This window comes from Halichoerus grypus, chromosome 7 (genome assembly GCF_964656455.1).
Source record: "Halichoerus grypus chromosome 7, mHalGry1.hap1.1, whole genome shotgun sequence".
Lineage (NCBI taxonomy): Eukaryota > Metazoa > Chordata > Mammalia > Carnivora > Phocidae > Halichoerus > Halichoerus grypus.
Genome location: NC_135718.1, coordinates 23,841,503 through 23,862,662, shown reverse-complemented (window position 1 = coordinate 23,862,662; position 21,160 = coordinate 23,841,503). Strand labels below are relative to the sequence as shown.

General features: G+C 41.6%; 1 protein-coding gene across 1 annotated transcript in view; it reads left to right on the top strand.

Annotated features, from left to right (window-relative positions):
* SORCS3 (sortilin related VPS10 domain containing receptor 3) overlaps positions 1-21,160 on the top strand; it is a 578,941-nt gene that overhangs the window by 534,608 nt on the left and 23,173 nt on the right. Inside the window, exons 17-20 of the mRNA XM_078077136.1 lie at positions 5,719-5,832; positions 8,889-9,060; positions 11,408-11,594; positions 17,630-17,763. Coding sequence (XP_077933262.1) covers positions 5,719-5,832; positions 8,889-9,060; positions 11,408-11,594; positions 17,630-17,763 — 607 coding nt within the window. The remainder of the gene's footprint in view (positions 1-5,718; positions 5,833-8,888; positions 9,061-11,407; positions 11,595-17,629; positions 17,764-21,160) is intronic.

Genomic DNA, 21,160 nt, shown 5'->3' with positions numbered 1-21,160 from the left:
CATGTGACCTAAAAAGTACTTTTACACTACTTTTGAGTGTGGAAGAGACAGTTTCATTTCTGGAATTTCTGTTGTCTTTCTACAGTGGTGTTTATAGACAGTAGAACTGAGTATTTGAGATTGTTTTGTTTTTAAGTGAACTTCAATAAGTATAGGTATTGATGTAAAAATATAGTTTTTCCATCAAATATGGTTTGTCTCCAATGTCCTTGCTGGAAATCGGTGCATGGCAACAATTTTATAGCCTTGTGTCCTTCTCAGTGGTCCTTCCTACTAGGAAGTATTATTAGCTAAAGAATCTGAAAAGCCCAGCTTAGTTAATATAAGTAATTATAATACGCATTCTACCTAGTTGTTTGGCTAAGCCAGATCAGGTCATGTTCATTTGATTGGTTCAGGCAACTTTTAAGTGTCAGAGACAGCAGGGAGAGGGAGTAACCTAGTTTAATCAGATTGGTAAAGCGAGGTTGAGGAGGATGGATTAAATGTCTTGATTTTGGTGGAAAAGTTAAGGAGTGTAGCCTGGATCCAGAAAGGGAGGGTATTTTCACACTGTATCTTTCCTTTTTTGAAGAGGGAAGGTTTTATAGATTCTCAGAAGCATTTTTGTAGAATAATATTCACCCTTCCATCCAGAGTGCATGTCAGTAATAAGCATGAATTTTGCATAAATAGTGATGTTTCTACTCAGTAGCTTCATGCGTATTCTAGAGAGCCACTTCCATTGTGGCACTGGTGAAGGGCCAGGAATAAATCCTCCCTGAGAATTAAGTTTGTCAAAGACCAGCGGGTAGTCAGAAAAAAGAGCATAAGTGTCCTGCTCTGAAGTCATATGAGGCTCCTTGAAAGGAGTTGCCATCTGAGAGATGCAAATGCCTTTGTTCAGCGAGAGCCAGGTTGAACCAGAAATTATTTTCTTATTCATCCAACCACTCACTCAGCAGTAACTTTTGCTGAATACCTACTATGCACCAGGTCTTTAGATGGATTATCTTACTTAATCTTCTCAACCAGCTTCTGGAAGGAGAATATGTTATTGTAGGCATTTTATAGATGAAGACATGGAGGCACAGAGAGGCTAAGTAACTCCTTCAAAATAATAATATTCTGACCCAGAGTCCTAAGTCTTGGTGTGTTTTAGTGTTTCCTTCCATGGGCAGTATGGTTCCAGATCCACACAATGAGTTTATCATGTGGTAATGCAGAAGAGAGAGGGAAGAGATAGGGGGATGCTATAGTACTAAGTGCAGGTTTGTCTGAAATCCATCCAACGGTAAGTATCCTGCATATAGAGCACAATTATGTATGTTTTTTCTGTAGACTAGCATTGTAGAAAAGGCAAAGATGTATGAACCAGAGTTTCAAACTCAATGAAAGCATAACAGCAAATAATAATATTACTAGGGACTAAATTCTATAATCCAGACCTATGCTGTCTAATGTAGTAGTCACCAGTCACATGTGGTTATTTGCATTAAAAATAAATAAAATTAAAAATTCAGTTCTTCAGTTGCACTAGCCACATTTGGGTGTTTAGTAGTCACAGGTGGCTAGTGGTTACCATATTGGATAGCACAGATGTAGAACAGAAGGTTCTTTCAGACAGCACTGGTCCTACCTGTAAGTGCCAGAGATGGTCAGAGCAAAGAGTGTTGAAGACAGGAGTAATGATGGAAGCCTTCCTGTAGGAGGTGGTGATGGAGCTGTGTAGACTTGCTGTCGAGTACAAGGAATAAGGGCAGCATTGCAGAAAAAAGCAGATGTATGAGACTGTTGATGAGTAGAGGGATGAGTTGAGGGATGAGTTGTTGATGAGTAGAGGGATGAGGGCAGATGGCTAGCATGGGGTTTGATAAGGAGAAATATTTGAGGGATGCTTGTTGGGTTATTCAAACAGTTTCTGAAATAGTTCGAATGTAATCATCTTTCTCTATGCCTATATTTAGGCTTATGCCCTAGCGAAATGCTGACGATGTTAATTATTATTCCATTGTTTGTATTGATGTTTTTGTTATGGTTGCTCCAGTTTGTTGAGTGTTCACTCTGCGCCTGCCAAAAAGTTCTATCTGCCCGATCCCAAACCAGCAGGCGATTCTGTCTCCTAAAATGGGACAGAAACACCTGTGGAGGACTGTTTCTGGAACCTCAGCTGCCAAATGGGAGAACGGAGGAACTGGGGGTCCGTGAAGCAATGATAGGGCTGTGTGTGGCCTGAGAGTAGGACAGCCCCAGCAGCTGCACCAGCAGAGACCATGACTTCTGGGCGGACTCCAAGAGTCTCAGAATGTCATTCCTGGGGACCAGGGGGTCCTCCCTTATGACGATTAAGTGGGTGCTCCCTGAGATTGTACTAATGCTGATTCAAGGGTCAGGAGTCTCCATTATCACCTCCATGTGCCATTGTCAGCTGTGTACAGTCTTGAACACTTCTCCTCTTTTGCTTCTCCCTCCCAGTCTACCAACTAAGAGGATTAGACCCAACAAATACAAGCATCCCTTCCAGTTCTGATATGCAGAAGCTTTGTGATTTCTGAAGTTTGTCTATTCCTTCTTTAGATGGTCTAAGGCTTCTCCCTGAATGGGATTTGGAGGCCATACATCTGGAAATGGAGAAGTTTCTCCCTAAACTTTTAGAAGTTCTAAACCCTTTTATAGTCAAGAAAGATGCAGAGGTGACTTATTTCTGGAAGGAAACTGCTTGTGTGTTTGCAGAAGCTATGGCAGCATACTTCCCCGAGGCAAATCAGACTTTCTGGCACATTCTCTCCAAATGTCACAATTCAACAGAAAAATACCTTTCCCCCAGGAAGTTGGAGCAGCTGCTGGAACTGCTTGTTTGTTGAAATCATGCGAACTCCAGAGCTGGGGGGTAGGTTGGGCAGTATGAGATTTTAATATACATTTAGCAGAAGTTAATGAAGAAGCCCACAGCTTAGGGGCAGCCAGTGATGTTTCCGTTAATGTTATTAAATATTAATGAGGTGCTTTTTCTCTTTGGGGCAAAACAGCATGCCTGATGCGCCTTTTTTAATTACTACATCGCTAACAGGTAGCAGAGCTGAACAGAACTGCTAAAGATGGTTACATTTAGGAAAGAGCATTAAGACTTCCTTCCCAAAGCTGTTTAGGAGGGCACCCTTCCTTCAAAGATTACTAATAGTTCTTAGGGTTAGCAGAACATTCAATAGATTTAACTCATGTAGCAGTTGGGGAATTTTCTAGAAGCAGTGCAGACACACCACAGCCCAAATGTTTCTGCAGGTAAGCACTGCTTAGAAATCAGATATTCAGTGCTGTGCTGGTAAATATTTAACTACCAGCTCTCTTGGAACAAATAAATAAGCCCTTATTAGTAGCATTTGCTGATTTCTATAAATATCCTCAAATGTGGCCGATTTCAAGCTACCAACATAACATCAGTGAATACAGAATTGAGAAGAGATGTGCAGTAGCACAACATTATATAGTCTTTTTACCACACAGGTACATAAAGGTAAATAACCTCAGGAGTGTAGGTAAAATCATAATACATAATGCTTTATATATAACATAATATTTTTATAATAATAAATGCAACAAAATCATGAGGAATCTGTGTGTTTGAGTGTTTGTTACCTTTCAAATATAATTTATTTCATTAAAATTTGAAATAAGTTTTGAGAATGGCTGTGTTTAACAACCATTAATGAGCTTGCAAAATTCCAGAAATTTTAAGTCCATTCTCATGAGCAGTTACAAGCTGCCACAACAGTGAGTCCACAGTGAACTTGCAGGCTGGGAGATCTCCAATCATTGATCAGGAGGCATGGCTAAAAATTCGCTTGACAGACATGTCCCTTTTTCCTTTTCTTCCAGTTTCATATAAACATGGCCATGATATATCAAGGCTGGTCTTGAGTTCCACCTTCCTAGCTCAGGAACCTGGAGCACTTGGGATGCTTTCTGTGGTCCACACAGGAAGGTCAGCTATGGGCTCACATCTCCCTGCACAGATAGACCCAATGCAATGAGATAATTAGTGTGATTTTTAAACATAAGTGGAGTATTCATTCACCCAGTAAATATTTAGTACCTCCAACATCCTAAGTACTGGTCCGAACTCTTATATTGGCAAACAAAACAAACAGACGTCTCTGTAGCTGCAGAGTTGCCAACATGCTGTGGTCACAAAGATTTTGTCTGGGGAGTCAGGGAAGGCCTCATCTGACCTAGATATTGAAGAAGGATACTTAGCAAACTATCAGACACAGATAAGGTAGGGGGCTTCAAGGCCAGAGAATAACACATGCGGAGACAAAGTGGGTTGAAAAGTTGGTCTGGACTGGTCAGGTAGGAGTTTGGTGTAGAAGAAGATGGTGAGGAGATAGGGTGTGGTAATGCTGGGAGGACATTTTCTATAATCAGTTGGTGCTTTCCTAACTGTACCACTTCATACCGTATTATCATGTTCTGCTTCATGGTCTATGTCCTTTGGTTGGATTTGAGGCATGTCGTATCCCTCTCTCCAAAGACTCAAAAGTCCTTGAGGGCAAGGATTGTTGCTCTTCTTTCCCAGGACAGTGCACATATTGAGTAATAAATAAATGTGGAATTGAACTTGTATTCCTATCTTCCTTCCATTTCTGCCCTAGTCACACACATAGACCAAAATTTGCCTCCATTTTCATTGGGCTTTAATTAAATCTTGGCTCAAAGAACATGGGAGCAGAAAAAGAAAGGAGGGGTAGGTCTGGAGAGAGTGACTTTCCTTGCTATTTTATGTTTCATTAACTCAATGGATCAATATTCAAATGTCCAGATTGTTCTGCCTGGTCTGTGGGTTTCAGGATGCTTAACTTAGAAACATGAATTCTCCTGCCAAGTGAAGCCACCCTCACTGACCTCTGGTTGGTTTCAAGAGCAATAATACTTTATTGCTCTTTTTCTACCCTGACATTTATGCATATGGGAGCCTTATGAAACTCCAAGAAGTAAGGAAACACCATTTGCATTTCAGATGGGGGCCCTCCTCTCTACACTGGTCTTCTTCATTTTGAAATGGGAGGGAAGGAGAAGGGAATCATACCTGAATTTCTTTATTTTATCATAGCTAGGCTTTCATGAAAACGTGGAAAAGAACCACAGTTTTGTGTTGTTGGTTGGAAGGAAACAGGGGACCTGTGTTATATGTATTTGGGACCGTTTGAATGGCTGTTTGTATTATATGAATGCAAATGTCTGTATTTGTTTGAGAAAGAATTTGTAGGAAAAATTAAAATAAAATCTATGAAATTAATTTTGGAATAACATCTGTGGACTCTTACCCAGAAATGAATCTTGACCTTTAATATCATCTTCTTGGTTGTCATTGTCACCTACTTCTGTCAGTAATTCCACTGCAATCCAGAGGATGCTTTTAAACTTCTGGCATCCCTGACACCCACCTCCAGCCAGGGTACCTGCTACAGGATGTACATCCATGCCTTTTTTTTACCTGGAATCTTCATTTGATAATGCACCTTTCCTTCTTTACACTGGATTTCTAATGATTTGGGATTATTTCTAAATCTAAAACTCCATTCACAAAGTACGAATATTTGCTCTTGCTGGGAATATTTGAAAAAATGCACTGAGGCTGTTTGGAAGGCTGTAGGGATGTATTTGTGTTTGTGTGTATGGGGGGGGGTGTTTGAGCATTTGTGCATCTATACCAGTGTGCAATGTTCATTTTCTGAACAGTGACTATGGCTATGAGAGACATGGAGAGAGCCAGTGTGTCCCAGCTTTCTGGTACAACCCAGCATCCCCATCAAAGGACTGCAGCCTTGGTCAAAGCTACCTTAACAGCACTGGGTAAGTAAAACACCGGAAGAAACTCTAATCGCTATTCTTCTGTTTCCCTAGGTTGGTATCAAAGGTAGCATTTCTGTTGAAGCAAGCTGGACCATAGAGAGTTTGTTTACAAGTGGCTTCTGAGGAAAGCTGAGGAGTTCTTTAGCTTTTTTGGAAACATCTGAAGAGATTTGTGATTACTAGATTTCAGTACCTTTTTCCATTTGCCTCTGACAGACCATAGCTATTATTTTGGTCAGGCCTTCTCTTCTGGAAAGAGATGCCACCTTATTTTGGGGACCCTGAAAAAATAAACTAATACAAATGGTATGCACGTATTACAGTGCCCTCCAGGGATGGATGGACTGAAGCTCTCCTAGACTGATGCTGGAAACTGAAACTGAAAATTCAGAAGTCCCATTCTAGGGCTTCCTGAAATAAGAAGGTCAAGCTACACTTTCTTTAATTGTCAGATTATGTGTGTGTTTCTCTCTCTGTTCACATACAGTTACTCAGGTGCTTGAAAAAATATTGCCTTAAAGACTTGTTGTCTTCCCCTCTCCTTTGCCACCTCGATGGCCCAGAAGAGATTTGGAAAATGGATTGGTGGTCTGAGACAGCACCTTTCAAATTGTAATGTGCTGTGAATCACCTGGTGATCTTGTTAAAATGCAGCTTCTAATTTGGTAGATCTGGGGTGGGTCTGAGAGGTTCTTCATTTCTGAGAAGCCCCCAGGCAATGCTGTCATTGCTGGTCCCAGGACTACTCTTTGAGTAGCAGAGGATGAAGGTGTTCTGGACTCCTGTCTCAACTCTTCCAATGGATCTTCTGCCATTTCATACCAGTTACTCACCATCTCAGTACTTTTACCTTCTCTGGATATAAAATACTGGTAGGTACCATCAACCCAAGTGATGTCTACAGAGAGAAAAAAAAAAAAAGTGATGGAAGAGATGTGCTGAGTTGTGTGAGCTACTGGAAAACAAGAATTTTTAGCTCAGTATTTGGTTCTAGGGGACTGTTGCTGGGGCTTGAGATGGGGCTTAAGCACTTTTGATGTTATTTTATTGTAAGTGTCTGGTTCAGGGATTGAAGCCATTCACACTACAGATCCAGCAGCATGAACTTAAAGAGATATGGCATCAGAGAGCATAGTGCTATGAAGTTTGAGGAAGAGGAATATGATGGGCACAAGTGATCAGCTAAGCCTCCAGATTCCAAGCCAGAACATACCTTGGGCAGAATTGGAAGAGAATTGCATTACAACATCTCCTATAGGCACACCCAATTTTAAGCAACTTACATATAACAGAACCCCAAAGAGCCAACCAAATAAATCAGGGAGATGAAAAGGAAAGACAGTTTGTATTTTTTCAAAAGATTTACTACAAATGTCTACATATATCTCTAGGTTGCTTAAATGTTGGCTTAGATTACAAATTGTTAACCAGCTGGCCAGTTGAGATTGAAGAGGAAGAGTAGAGGATATCCAGTTCACATTAGGATATGGTACCTACCAAAATATCTGCCATAAGTAAAAATTAAATATCTTGTAAATGACTAAAAGTCAGCAAAAAAGTATAAGGTGATTACGGAAGTTTGATTACGTAGACTAGTGCTGACCAAAAGAACTATATAATATGAGCCACATATGTAATTTAAAATTTTCTAGTAGCTACATTAAGAAAAATTTAAAGGCAAAGTTAATTTTAATAATATATTTTATATAACCTAATATGTCCAAAATAGTGTCATTTCAATGTGCAAGACTAACCACATTTTAAGTGCTCAATAGCCACAGGTAAAAAATGGTTAGCATATTGGACAGCAATAGCTCTAGACCCATTATGAGCTCAGCTGGCAATTAAGAATAATGTGTATCTGCAAGGGGGTATATTGTAATTCTGTCTGAGGTAGTAACTACACACAACATTTGCCTAACATCCTCCTGAGATCTTTGGATGGAGATGTCGGGCTGGTAGTTCAGCAGGGTTTGGGGGGTGGGAAGTGGAGAAAGGACCAGGGTAAATATCAGGTATAGTGGAAGATAAATATCATTCATAAAGGATTTTGTTTCATCTGCTTTCAACTGAAGGGCCATCAGAAGAAGGTAACATGGATGGTTGGGTTAATTACTCCTGACATACAGGGTAAAAGAAGATGTGATAAAATGATGGTGGTGGTGCATTTATATTATGTGGGTTTACCAGAAGGTTGATTGTATGCAGCTTTATAGATAGTGGAAATAATGTCTATCCTACAGGTCAGGACAGTGGACAAGCTGTTGGCTCAGCTTCCTGTGCTCAGATCAGTGGTCAAGTGACATGATGTGGCATCACTATGCACAAAGATGCCCTTGTCCTAAAAGGCCACAGTGCTTTGTGGGGAGGTTTCCCATGCTTTCTCTGAGCTAATTTTCCCTCAGCAGGATTGCATAGGAGCTTCAAATGTGTGCTTCTGATCTGGCATTTGTGTTGAATGGGAAGTGAAATATTAGTAAGGAGAGAAAATGTGCTATAAAATAGCCCAGTGGCTCCAGAGCCAGGACTAGTAGGTAGGAAAGGATGAATTGATGTCCTGGCGGTAGAGGGAAGGCAGGAAGAGGCTACCTGATGAATCAGAGTTAGGAGTCTGATCTTCTAGCTGCATCTAGCTACAGAGAGAACTGGAGATGGCCGTAGGGAAGTACAAACAAGTCCCTCCCTCACAGAAAGGAGCACTTGCTTTTCTTACTCTACTAGTCCAGTGGCTCTGCCTCCTTCCGTCTTGCATGTGAGTCAGACATTGATTTTTCTTGGCTGGTTTAGACACTGATCTGATCCGTGGCTCACCAGGTAGGATCAATAATAATGTTTAAAGAGCTGCTCTTCCTCAGATGGAGGGATAGCAGTTCCTCGGCGTTTGTTTGGCTTCTTAAATGGCTGTCTTCTTTGAGACTCAGTTTTTAGGAGCAGCTGTGTGAAACATCTCTCCCTCTGGCTTTCTTGCACTCTTTTTTCTAACCTGTGCATGTGTACGCATGCACATACTCACACACACTCACCCCACACCACCGACAGCTGTCAATACTCCTCAGGTACCGGCGGATTGTGTCCAACAACTGCACGGATGGGCTGAGGGAGAAGTACACGGCCAAGGCCCAGATGTGTCCCGGAAAAGCCCCTCGAGGCCTCCATGTGGTGACAACCGATGGACGCCTGGTGGCAGAGCAGGGGCATAATGCGACTTTCATCATCCTCATGGAGGAGGTATGTGTTGTCCTGGGTCTCTGAGGTCATAACTCACTGTTTCTAGAGAGGGAAGAAAAAGATCATGTGTCCCCACAGGTCCCTGTCTCAGAGTCAATGCTGAGAAGACACAAAGGGTAAAAGAAGGCTTAGATATTTAGGGACCCTCTTCCCTTCATCCCACGCCACAGACCCAGGCTACAGGGGGCCCACTTGTCTCTGGGCAGATGCAGATCTGGATATATTCTTTGAGGTCCCCCTTTAGGGTCTGGTTTGTTGAAGGAATGTTTATCACCAGAAGACCATATACTCTAAACTTCACCAGAAGAAGGGAATTCATATTTTTTTCTATTGCTCCCTGGAGCCTCTTTTGCTTTATTCTAACCCTTAAACCCCCCTGATTAAAAAAGCCCACAAGGCTTTTAAAGGGTCTTAAAAGTATAAGTGTGAGTGTGGGGGAGGATTATTGCCATCCTTTAAACTTATTTGTATAAAGAATGTCACATTAGTTGCTTTTCCATCAGCTAGTTGCTCCATTATTTCACTTTTTTGTGTCTTTTGCAATCGGGGCAGTAAAATCAGCCTGCATTCATTCATTCCAGGATGGAAATAGCTCTGTCGTATGCTTCTTGCTCCCTATATGAGCTATTTCATCTCTTTCCCAAACCAGGGAGCTTTTCAGGCACTCCTTGCTGAGGTGGTGGGGCAAGAAATCTTGCCTGATTTACAAAGCCCTCTAAATTTGTATGCAAATTGCTCTGTGCTCTTCAGATCTTGGAAAGAGACCAAAGCAGGGCAGGAGTTTTTTTTCCCAAATGTGAATACTTCAGAAACCTTTAAAGTCTGGCCCATACTGAACAGGACAGTGAAGGTTCCTTATCCTGGGTTGACAGATTCTTCAGCCGTCATCCACACTGGGCACTTGAATTAAAGGACTTTAAGATTCAGAGCAGGTCATTATCACATTTCCACTAGGGAGTTTCCAGGACCAGCATTATAAAAACCTTCTCTTGAATGGACGAAAAGAGCCATGATCTTATCCATTTGAATTGCCTCCAGTTCATTTCCACTTCAATTTATATTCATAAACTCAAGAGTGGTCACCATTGTGTGGGGGGCAAGGGAGCACGTATCAATATTTCACTCACATCTGGGTTGCCACAGGGGAAGAGGCAGAACATGAAACTGTGAGCAGTGCACATTCACTGGACAGAAGGATTGGCTCGTAATTCCAAAATGATGTATATCCCTTTTTATTCCATCAACTATCTTTGTAAATAGAGCCGATTCTTCTTTTTTCATCCAGGATCCTTGTTTTGTGGTCAGGTTCAATTGCATTTATCCAAAGTCATTGACCCAGTGTAGTGGGAAGAAGAACAAGGAAGGGTGGGGTTCAACATCAGCTCTTAAGAAGCCGAGCATCAGCTTGGGATGGTAAGATGCACTCACCTGAATCCATGCCGTTACACCACCAGGCAGCACCCAGGGGGCTCTTGGCCTTCCAAGAGGCAGAGATATCTGTGAGCTGGGATGGTTGGAAAAGGCTTCAGGGAAGAGGGGCTTCGGCAGGTTTAGGGAAATCCAAGGTCAACAGAGCACAGATGTAATTCTGATTGGTATGCAGGATTCATGTCTAGACTGGGAATACTCATCCTACCTCACAGGGTTATTTTGAAAGTGTACAGAGTATGTGTTAAGTGATTAGCATAATGCTTATAACATAATAAATCTCAAAACATAGGAAAAATTATAATTATAGCAATGTAGTTGAGATCATCAGTGTTGAAACCCGACTGCCTGGGTTCAAAACTTGTCTCTTCCACTACTAGCTGTGAGACTTGGGTCTACTTATCTAATTTCTTTTTGTCCCCATTTGTAAAATGGGAAAGTAATGCTTTCTGCATTATAAAGTTGTGAGGAGATTAATTACTTGGAACTGGAAAGAAACTTTATAAGTGTTAGCTGTTACTATTATTGCTATTGTTATGATTTTGACACAGGAGAGGACTAATTTAACCAGGTGTGTGAGGGAGCCAGGGAATTTCTCAGCCTTCCCACTCCAGAGCTCCCTAGAGGTTTTACGCTATCCCCTAGCACCCATTCAACCAGCTCAGGCTGCCCCAAGCTTGGGCATGCGGGGATAACAGATCCATAATACCTGCCCATAGTGCCCAGTGGATATCTGATAAGAGTCTGATGATTGTGTGGAGGGTGCTTCAGCCCCCTGGGAGAGGTTCTGGGTCCCCAAGAGGGTGATGCTGAAGGCACAGGACAAAGCATCCAATAGGAGTCAGACCGGACCATGTGAATGAGCCCTGGCCGACTGCTATTCCCCCTTCCCTCTCCCCCCAACCCCTGCCTCCTTCAGGGTGATCTCCAAAGGACAAACATCCAGCTTGACTTCGGGGATGGAATCGCGGTGTCCTATGCTAACTTCAGCCCCATTGAGGACGGCATCAAGCACGTGTACAAGAGTGCGGGGATCTTCCAGGTGACGGCCTATGCGGAGAACAACCTGGGCTCGGACACAGCTGTCCTATTCCTGCACGTGGTTTGTAAGTAGCCTGAACCGCCTCCTTTCTTATGTGCCTTCCCGAGGCACATAACTCCCGCTGTCCACAGACTTCTGGGATGCAGAGCTGAGACTAGATCTGGTGTGACTACTACCCCAAATAATGACCCAAATTGAAAGACTGAGATGTGTGCTCATCCATGTTTCAGTTTTCTGATACTGAAGTAGATTATTTTGCAAGTTGGGATAACATTCCCAGCTGGCCCCTTCTTTTCAGTTCCACTGTGTTCTGATGAAAGTGTACCCATGCAGACACACATTCACGTCAAAGTCCCTTCCCTTTGCTTTGGAGACTCATAAGGATCTAGGAAGAAGAAACTCATCTGGCTCACGGCCACAGGTTCACTTTCAAGCTGCTATGATAAGTGAAGGCAGCCCAAATCAAAGTAAGTTTCTAATCTCCATTGGAAGAGCCAAAGAAGGATTAAAGAGACACGTTTGGATTTTTAAAAATGTAGTCCTGAACACACAAAAGAACTTAATTCTTACATACAAGGTTACTGCAAGTTCATTGCTGTTATGAACAATTGTAAAGACTCTCCAATTTTTTGTTGTTGTTGTTCTAGAACGTATTTCATTACTATTGACTGTTGCTTGGTACAAAGCAAACAACAGCTGAACTTCCAAAGTACTTTGTCCGGGATACGTTTTGTGTATCCGCTATCCTGGGACTGAATTCATGTAAACTAAAACTTAAATGGTATGATTTTAGAATGTTGGGTCAAAACATATGGTTATGGGTCTGGTATGGATTTCCTATGCCTTTATCAGTGATATTCATGGGCCTAAGGGATTCTGTAGTTCTAATGTATATACCCCACAATGTTTTGGGAGTAATATGCTACTTATGGTGAAATGTATATTTAAAAGAGTCTAAGTGAATACAAAGAGTACCTCCAACTCAGTGATGACAAATTCCACTATATAAACAACCCACGTTTAAAAGGTTTCTGGAAAACCGTAAGCCACCTAGTCTCCTAGCATTTTGATCCTAATAGTAGTGTAAGGACCAACAGTGATAGGGGGTGTGCATGGGAGCACACCTGGATTATAGATCAGTTCTGTCCCTAAAGATGCCAGGCTACATGGCCATGAGATAAATTATTTCTTCTGTGGGTCTTCTGAACTCCAGCTTTAAAATGGCTTAATTCTAACTGGTACTTTGCCTCATGGGGCTCTTATAACAACAAATAGGAAATATAAAGAAAACATCCAATTATTTACTAATTTATTCAACAAATGTCTGTTGAGTTCTTAATATATATATATGTAAGGCGTTCTGCAAGGACCTGGGGAAGCAACAATACAGATATGGCCTCGGCCTGGCAGAGTTTACATTCTGGTGGGGGAGGGCAGGGGCTGCTAGAAATGGGCCACACTCCACCAATTCTACTCATTCTGCACCAGAAGCACCAGGTCAAAAACCCAGGCAAGTGGTGTGCAAGGTATTCATAAGCCAGGGTTTAGAGCAAAGGGACCTCTGTTTGAAATCTGATCATATCCCTTTGTTAAACATATAATATTGGTCAACTTTCATACTCTTTACAAACTTCTGATTCCTCATCTTGAATACTTATGTTTTGTTTTTTTTTTTTAAAGATTTTATTATTTATTTGACAGGGAGAGACACAGCGAGAGAGGGAACACAAGCAGGGGGAGTGGGAGAGGGAGAAGCAGGCTTCCCACTGAGCAAGGAGCCTGATGCGGGGCTCGATCCCAGGACCCTGGGATCATGACCTGAGCCGAAGGCAGACGCTTAACGACTGAGCCACCCAGGCGCCCCTTGAATACTTATGTTTTAGGGAAGCTATGAGAATCAGATTGGATTATGTGTATGGTTCAGGTGTCCCCAAGATCACTCCGTCATGTTTGTTGATTCACTCAAAGGACTCATAGAACTCAACATATAATCATACTCAGACTATGATTTATTACAGGGGAAATAGCAAGATCAGGAAAGGGAAAAGAGCCATGGGGCAAAGTCTGGAGGAAACCAGTTGTGACCTCCAAAGAGTCCTCCCCCGATGGTGTCACACAAGACATGTGTAATTCCTCCAGCAAGGAGTTTTAGCAACATGTGAGAAGGACTATTTACCAGAGAAACTCCTTAGAGACTCAGTACCCATGTTTTGTTTTGTTTTGTTTTATTTTTAAATTATTTTTTTATTTAAATTCAATTAGCCAAGTTATACTACATCATTAGTTTTTGATGTAATGTCCAATGATTCATCAGTTGATTACAACACCCAGTGCTCATCATATCACGTGCCCTCTTTAATGCCCATCACCCAGTTACCCCATCCCCCCACCCATCTCCCTTTCCACAACCCTCAGTTTGTTTCCCGGAGTCAAGAGTTGCATGTGGTTTGTCTCTCTCTTTGATTTCTTCCCATTCAGTTTTCCCTCCCCTCCCCTATGGTCCTCTGCACTATTCCGTATATTCTACTTATGAGTGAAACCATATGATAATTGTGTTTCTCTGATTGACTTATTTCACTTAGCATACTACCCTCCAATTCCATCCATATTGATGTAAATGGTAGGTATTCATCCTTTCTGATGGCTGAGTAATATTCCATTGCATATATGGACCACATCTTCTTTATCCATTCATCCATTGAAGGACATCTGGGCTCCTTCCACAGTTTGGCTATTGTGGACATTGCTGCTATGAACATTGGGGTGCATGTGCCCCTTCTCACTACATCTGTATCTTTGGGGTAAATACCCAGTAGTACAATTGCTGGGTCATAGGGTACCCATGGTTTTATTGGGGACTGGTCAAGTAGGCATCCTCTGCCTAGCATATGCCAGAATTCCAGACATCCTAAGGGAAATACATATTTAGATTAAACCATATTATTGGCATAAACAGTCTAGGCATATTGAACCACTCTTATCACTTACGTGTTGACTGGAAACACTCTCAAAGCCAAGTTTCCAGATGCTAGCAAGGACCAATCTTGCACACAAGTCTTTTTAAGGATGGCAATTTCAGGTCTATGTTAACATTTCCCTGCACAGTATACAATGCCACTTACCACCCAGCTTGGCACATGATGAATGTGACCTGTTCTAGTAATTACTAAATACTACCCGCTAACTTTCTGCCTGGCACTTCCATTGCATTTAAAAATGAAGACAAAGAGAGAAATTTTACTTTCCTCTATCCCAACCCCCTGCCCCACCCATATTCCTAATTCCACCAATAGTGGACCTGCCTGAAGGGTGCAAAGACCAGTGTATCTTAGTGGCAAAAAATACAACAGCAAGGAACCGATTTATACTGTGGGTTATGTGCATGAAGGAGGAAATGTTCCTTGAAACTTTTATCACGCTCATAATTCCCTCCACATCAATCATGGCTGCATTTACCAGACAGTTATTATAGTGGAAACTGCTCTTGGCCTCACCTTGGGCCATTAGCTAACAAAAGTAGCTGTTAGCCACCCATAATAACCAATCTCACACAGATTATTAGATTTTTATCAAAGAGAGCACTATTTGACAGGATTTTAGGAGTTTGCTGTGTTCCCTTCAGCTCTCTTCTCCCTGGTTTATGGTGTGTCCATCCCTAGGCTGAAGCCTGGAGCTTCTGGCTCAGGTTCTTTGCCCTAAAAAGCTGTTACATGTTGTTGTTCCTTGAGATTCTATTTAGCCAAACATGCTTGTCTTAAAGCTGGAATAAATGTGATTATGTTTGATGGCGTGCCAATTCATGGAAGCCATATCCCTTTGTTTGGCATAAGTTTAGGGAGAAGGAGATCTCCTTTTATTTTTTTAGGCATAGGTACCTGACAGTGTGTGGCTGGGCCAAGGCCCCTGAGTGACAGAAAGCTGAGAAGAATTTCCAGGGCCAGAAGCCGTTAGCAGTATTGTCACTTAACTGTGGAAAGGCCTGGGGTTCTGAAGAGCTGGCAGAGGAATGAGCTTCATGCATTTTGAGGGAGAGAAATAACAGGAGCATTGACTTTAAGGGTAAAGGGCCCTTTTCCCAGCAGGGGAGGAATGAGCTCGGCATCTGGGCACCGAGAAAGACTCTGAGGTGTTAGCATAAGACACAGAGTTCTCGCCTCCCTGCCAGGACATGGCTGGCTGGGCACTCCTTCCTGCTGCCTCATTCTCTTCCCCACGGATCAGTAAAACACCACCAACAAAGAAAGATAAATCAGATAAAGTCCTACAAATGAGTAAATAAGGTCACAAAAAGAGCCAGTATTTTCTCATACCTTGTGTTTTTCTTTTTTATTTTCACCAACAATCAAACCATACAAAAATAATCGAGCAGACTTTCTTATTGAAAATAATTAACCCTTCAGGCAAATGTGTTTCTGAAGCAGCAAGGTTGAAATGATTTGCTAGAAGAAATTATTTGCTGGGAGAAACCTTGAGGGTCATCTGTCTATGGTCAGGTCAATCTGTAGGCAGAGAGTATTCTCAGGCGGTAGATACACAGATTCTCGAACACTTGTTGCTTGTTCTGGAAAGTACAGTGTGGACGGGGACAAGCTGGCCAGGCTGCTCCCCTCACTTAAACATCAGTCTTTGTCCCAACACCTTCTCCCCCAACATAAATTTACCTACAACACCGTGAGACTCAGACAAACTCCCACTGTTTTCGAGGGACATCTACCCAATGATACACGGAGACAGTGATGGTGGTGATGATGGTGGTAGAAATTGTGCCAACCCATAACTAATGCGATTGTACTTTTAACATCCACACATCCTATTCATATGTTCTTATTCCTATAAGGAAGGCAGGGGACGCGGAAATAGTCTGTGTAGGGTCAAGGCTCTGGAAGATGGAGGAAAAGATCACACAGCTACATTTAAACCAGACCAGAAATGAGAAGAAGCCATCTGTTGTCTTCCCTTTAAGCTGAGCTGTCCCCAAAGTGACCCACGATGTAAATAGTGAAGGCTGAGTCATCAGGAAAATGCCCCACTGTGAGAAGAACTCAGGGCCCCCAGACTAAGGAGACATTCGGACTGCAGTCTTGACCTTTAGCCACATTGGCACATCAGTTCTATCATAGTGGAAACTGGGAAACTATGCACTAGCAGAGTATAAACAGCTAATTAGAATACTTTAATTGGATTTGGTTAAGTAGGAGAGATATAAGGAAGGGAAAGGAGGAAGAAGGAAAGAAGGGAAAGAGAGAAAAAGGAAAGGAGGGGAGGAAGGAGTGGGGAGGAGAAAACCCCCCCAGAGTTGAAAAATAACATCCCCATCCCCGAGTGCGACACTGACACATTAATATTTCTCATCAGCATTTTCTTTCCTCTTCTCATTTTATTTTGGAAATGAATTTAAATTACAGTCCTCATTTATTATGGGTAGGGTTTGCTCGTGTATGTTCTCTTGCTGCTATATCAGTTGTCTGAGGGGAAAGAAGAGAAATTTGGTCACCTTTCTGCAAGCAGTTTTTTTTTATTCTTTGGGAATGTGGCCTTTGTTTCTCCTTTGATTTAGGGAGAGACACGTTTTCCTTTTGTAAAACAGCCTTGCCAGCTTCTGAATGACACCCACTGAGTATTGCAGATGACTGGCACAATGGCGGATTGTTGAAAAGGATGGAACCAATTAACCATCAAGGATAATGGAAGAGCCCTCCATGTGATGCACTGACCCCACATCACAATACAGGCTAATTGTCAGAAATGAAAGAGACTGCTCTTTCTCTTCCTATTTATTGGCTAAGTGTCTAGTCAACTAGTTTTGTCCTTGGATTGGAGGTTCATAAGCATTCATGGTTGGGCACATCAGATGTAAATGAATTTCAGATGTCACTCAAAAATTCTGAAGCCTGATTTGAGTTCCCTATTATACAAGGTGCTTTGTTTCAAGCACACACACACACAAACACACGCACACATCTCAACATTTGTGAGTTTGTGATCCTTGTTTTATTATAGTTTATGGTAATAGGGGTTAAGATTAAGAATCTGGGAGTATGATAAAGTGTGTTTATTCCAGGAACAGAAAAACTGACATTGTTTCCCGTGTTCCCCCAGGTCCCGTGGAACATGTTCATCTCCGAGTGCCATTTGTCGCCATAAGAAATAAGGAGGTCAACATCAGTGCAGTTGTGTGGCCCAGTCAGCTGGGGACCCTTACCTATTTCTGGTGGTTTGGCAATAGCACGAAGGTTTGGCCCTTTCTGATGCATGTTTGAGTAGATCTGTACTGAATTCTCCTATGCTCCAGCTGCCATGTTGACGTTGGGGGCACCGGGGATGGGAGCAAGAGGGAGTACTTAGTAAAGCTATGAATCCACATAATTGAATATCACATACGTCTCTATACCAGGTTCATTATTATAATAGGGAAAGTTCAAACAATCCTAAGGAAGAAAGAGTGCCTTGAGAAGCTCTACAAACTTGCTTCCATAATCAATATTTTTAAAACTTCATTTGCCCCATTTTTTTTTTTAATCCTGGGCTTTCCACTCACAACATAGATAATGTTAAAGGACTCACTTAGCATCTCTGAGATCCAGTGACTCCATCTGGAAATGTGAATTCTCTCTCTAAATGCAGGGCTGTGAAAATCAAATGGGGCAATGCACGTAAAGAACCCTTCTCCAAGACCTACTAGGTGATCTACGAAGGCCAAGGTTCATTTTAGGAATGGTGGCAATGCTGACAAGTCTCTAAGAAGGGAACTCAGAGGGCCAGACTCTGAACTTGGCACATCCTCCCTGCTCCCAGCTACTGGTGATGGTGACAGTTGTGTCAACAATGACCACACTTATATATATGAGGAGCTGGGAGCAGTTAGGCTGAGGGTCCCTAAATGTAAGGGCTTAGTGTTTTTCTCTATTCCTGATTTTGTCTTTACATTTTCCTTGGCCATTCTTGATGTGATTGGCATTGCTCATCTTAGAGAGACCTTTCATCTTTTAAAAAGATTTTATTTATTTATTTATTTATTTATTTATTTATTTATGAGAGAGAGAGCATGCGCAGGAGGAGGAGCAGAGGGAGAGGAACAAGCAGACTTGGTGCTGAATGTGGAGCCTGACATGGGGCTGGATCCTGCGACCCTGAGATCATGACCTGAGCTGAATCAAGAGTCAGATGATTAACCGACTGAGCCACCCAGGCACCCTGAGATCTTCCATTTTAAAAAAATAATTTAATAGACATATCATATCAGACTTAGAAATGCTGGACATCTCAAGAAAGGGGAAATAAATTCTCAGTTCTGGTGTAGTAATTCCTTCAAAAAAAAGAACGAACAATGATGGTTTTGTTTGTTTAGAGATGACCAAAAAGAACGTCAGCCCCTGCATGATAAGAGTGGGAGAAGATTCACCCCTGCTCTTTCTTAGGGAGGCAGCATGATATGGTGGTGAAAACATGGACCTTGGAGTCACAGTAACATTGCTGGCTGTGTGAGCCTGAGGAAGTCATTTGACCTAAAATTTAATTCACTCAACACAAACTGGAGAGAATAATGCCTATATCATTTTGACTGTTGTGAAATCTAGTGAGATGCTGTATATCTCCCTGGCATACACTAGGTACTCACTAAATGGATGCTTTTAATTTTGATATAAAAACTGGGAGTTAGGATGGGTTGACAAAAGAACTATACTTATGGACCCAAGGGACCCTTTTCTGTTTGAATTGTTGATGCTGTATATTTCCAAGTCAGTTTCTTAGTATAGGCTACAATGCTTTTGCATTTCTGAATTTATTATTCACCAGGACAAGAGATACAGAGGTTGGTTATTAAGATCCCCATTTGGTACATTAGAGAAGTAAAGCTCCCTGTGTGAGATGAGCATCCCAAGGTCAAACATCTGGTTAATTGTAGAACCCGGTCTCCTGACTCCCAGCTACCATGCTCCACCCCCAGCCCAAGGATGCTTTAGCTGCATCACTGTGTTTGTCTTCTAGAGGTTACAGACCCTAAAATCCTGCATGCATACATGGTGAATGAAAAAAGAGAAAATCATTTGGGAGGAGAAAATTAGAAACAGGATTTTAAGTTCATTTCTCTGCTGAGAACTTTTGGCTGTCCAGCCAGGGAATTTTTTTCTGTTAAGTGTTCATTTACCTGGTGAACTTTACTGAGGCTGCTGTGCACAAGGAGGGCAGTTATTGGCCATTGTCAACACAGTGATTTACTCAGAACCCACGAGGAGCCAGAGACACAGCATTTCTCTACAGTGCCATTTTTCCCCTTTCCGTGTTTTGTTTTGTTTTTCTTTAGTATTCTAAGACCTGAATTTTAAGACCCTTACTAGATTAGTACCCGATAAATTTTGATAAATAAACACAGAAGTAGATAAAGTGACTGCAGAGTCAAGTTTCTATTTCTCTAATGATTATCTGTGTTCACTTGAACAAATCACCTGATCTAAATCTCAGTGTTTTTTCTTTGGGTAGAGCAAGGATACTAATATCTAATCCACGAACATCACTGAATTATTATTTGAAATATCTATCTAGCTAATCTATAATATGTCATATTAAGTGAGGAAATTTTAAATTACAGAATGGCATTATAGTTTGTTTTTGTTTTGTTTTGGTTTGGTTTGGTGATGACCTGACATATTCCTTCAGTTAGGAATTCCCATCTATAAGCTTGAGCATGAAGTGCTGCACAAATACCCAGCATAGAGTAGTTTTGAAATAAGATAAATGTGGGTTGCAGTCCAGACTCAGATTCTTTTTGCAATGTGCCTTTAATCAAATCATGCAATTTCTCTGAACCTCAGTTTTGGTCATTATAATGTCAGAATAATAACATCAATAACTATTAGTAACTAATAGTAAACAAGTAGTAATTAGTAATAGTAAATATTAGTAACTTAGATGTGCTTAGAATCTAAGCACTTGAAAATATTAGTCACTATTGTGCTCATCATTTACATCAATGGCATCTACATCTCGATGGTGTATCTGACTTGGTTCCATAGGTTTCTCTCCCACCTCGAAGAATGGTTATTTGGTCCAGTTGAACAAGGTGTATTTTCAGTGCTTTTTGCCAGCACCATACCAGAAACACATCAAGATGACCTCATTGCCCAATAATTGATCCAATGAGCACCATATTTGACTAGCAAATTAATGAGTGTCTTTGAGTGTTCTGGTGAGCACTCTGATTTTGGAGCTATTTTAGTTCCCTTTGAGTAGCAAACTGATCTATAAAAGGAGCTAATTTTGAGCATTTATTCCTACTTCTGCTTTGTAGGAGGCTCTTCGTACACATTATTTAATATAATCATTAGGACATTACTGATGGAGAAATTATCCCATTTTTCAGAGAAAACACTTAGGCTAATCTTGGAAAGTAATGTTTTATGGGGTGTGTGTGTGTGTGTGTGCATGCGCGTGTGTGTTGTGTGTGTTGTCACTAAGAGAATTGGGCAGGTTCACCCAGATGGTTGAATTAAATCAAGTTCTCAAGAAGAATTAATTCACCCCTGCCTTTATATCTAGCCCTTCAGTTGGTGCTCTCTGGAATAGAGGAGCACATACAACATTGTCCCTACCTTCAAGAAGATTATAGTCCAAGTGAGAAGGCATGATGGA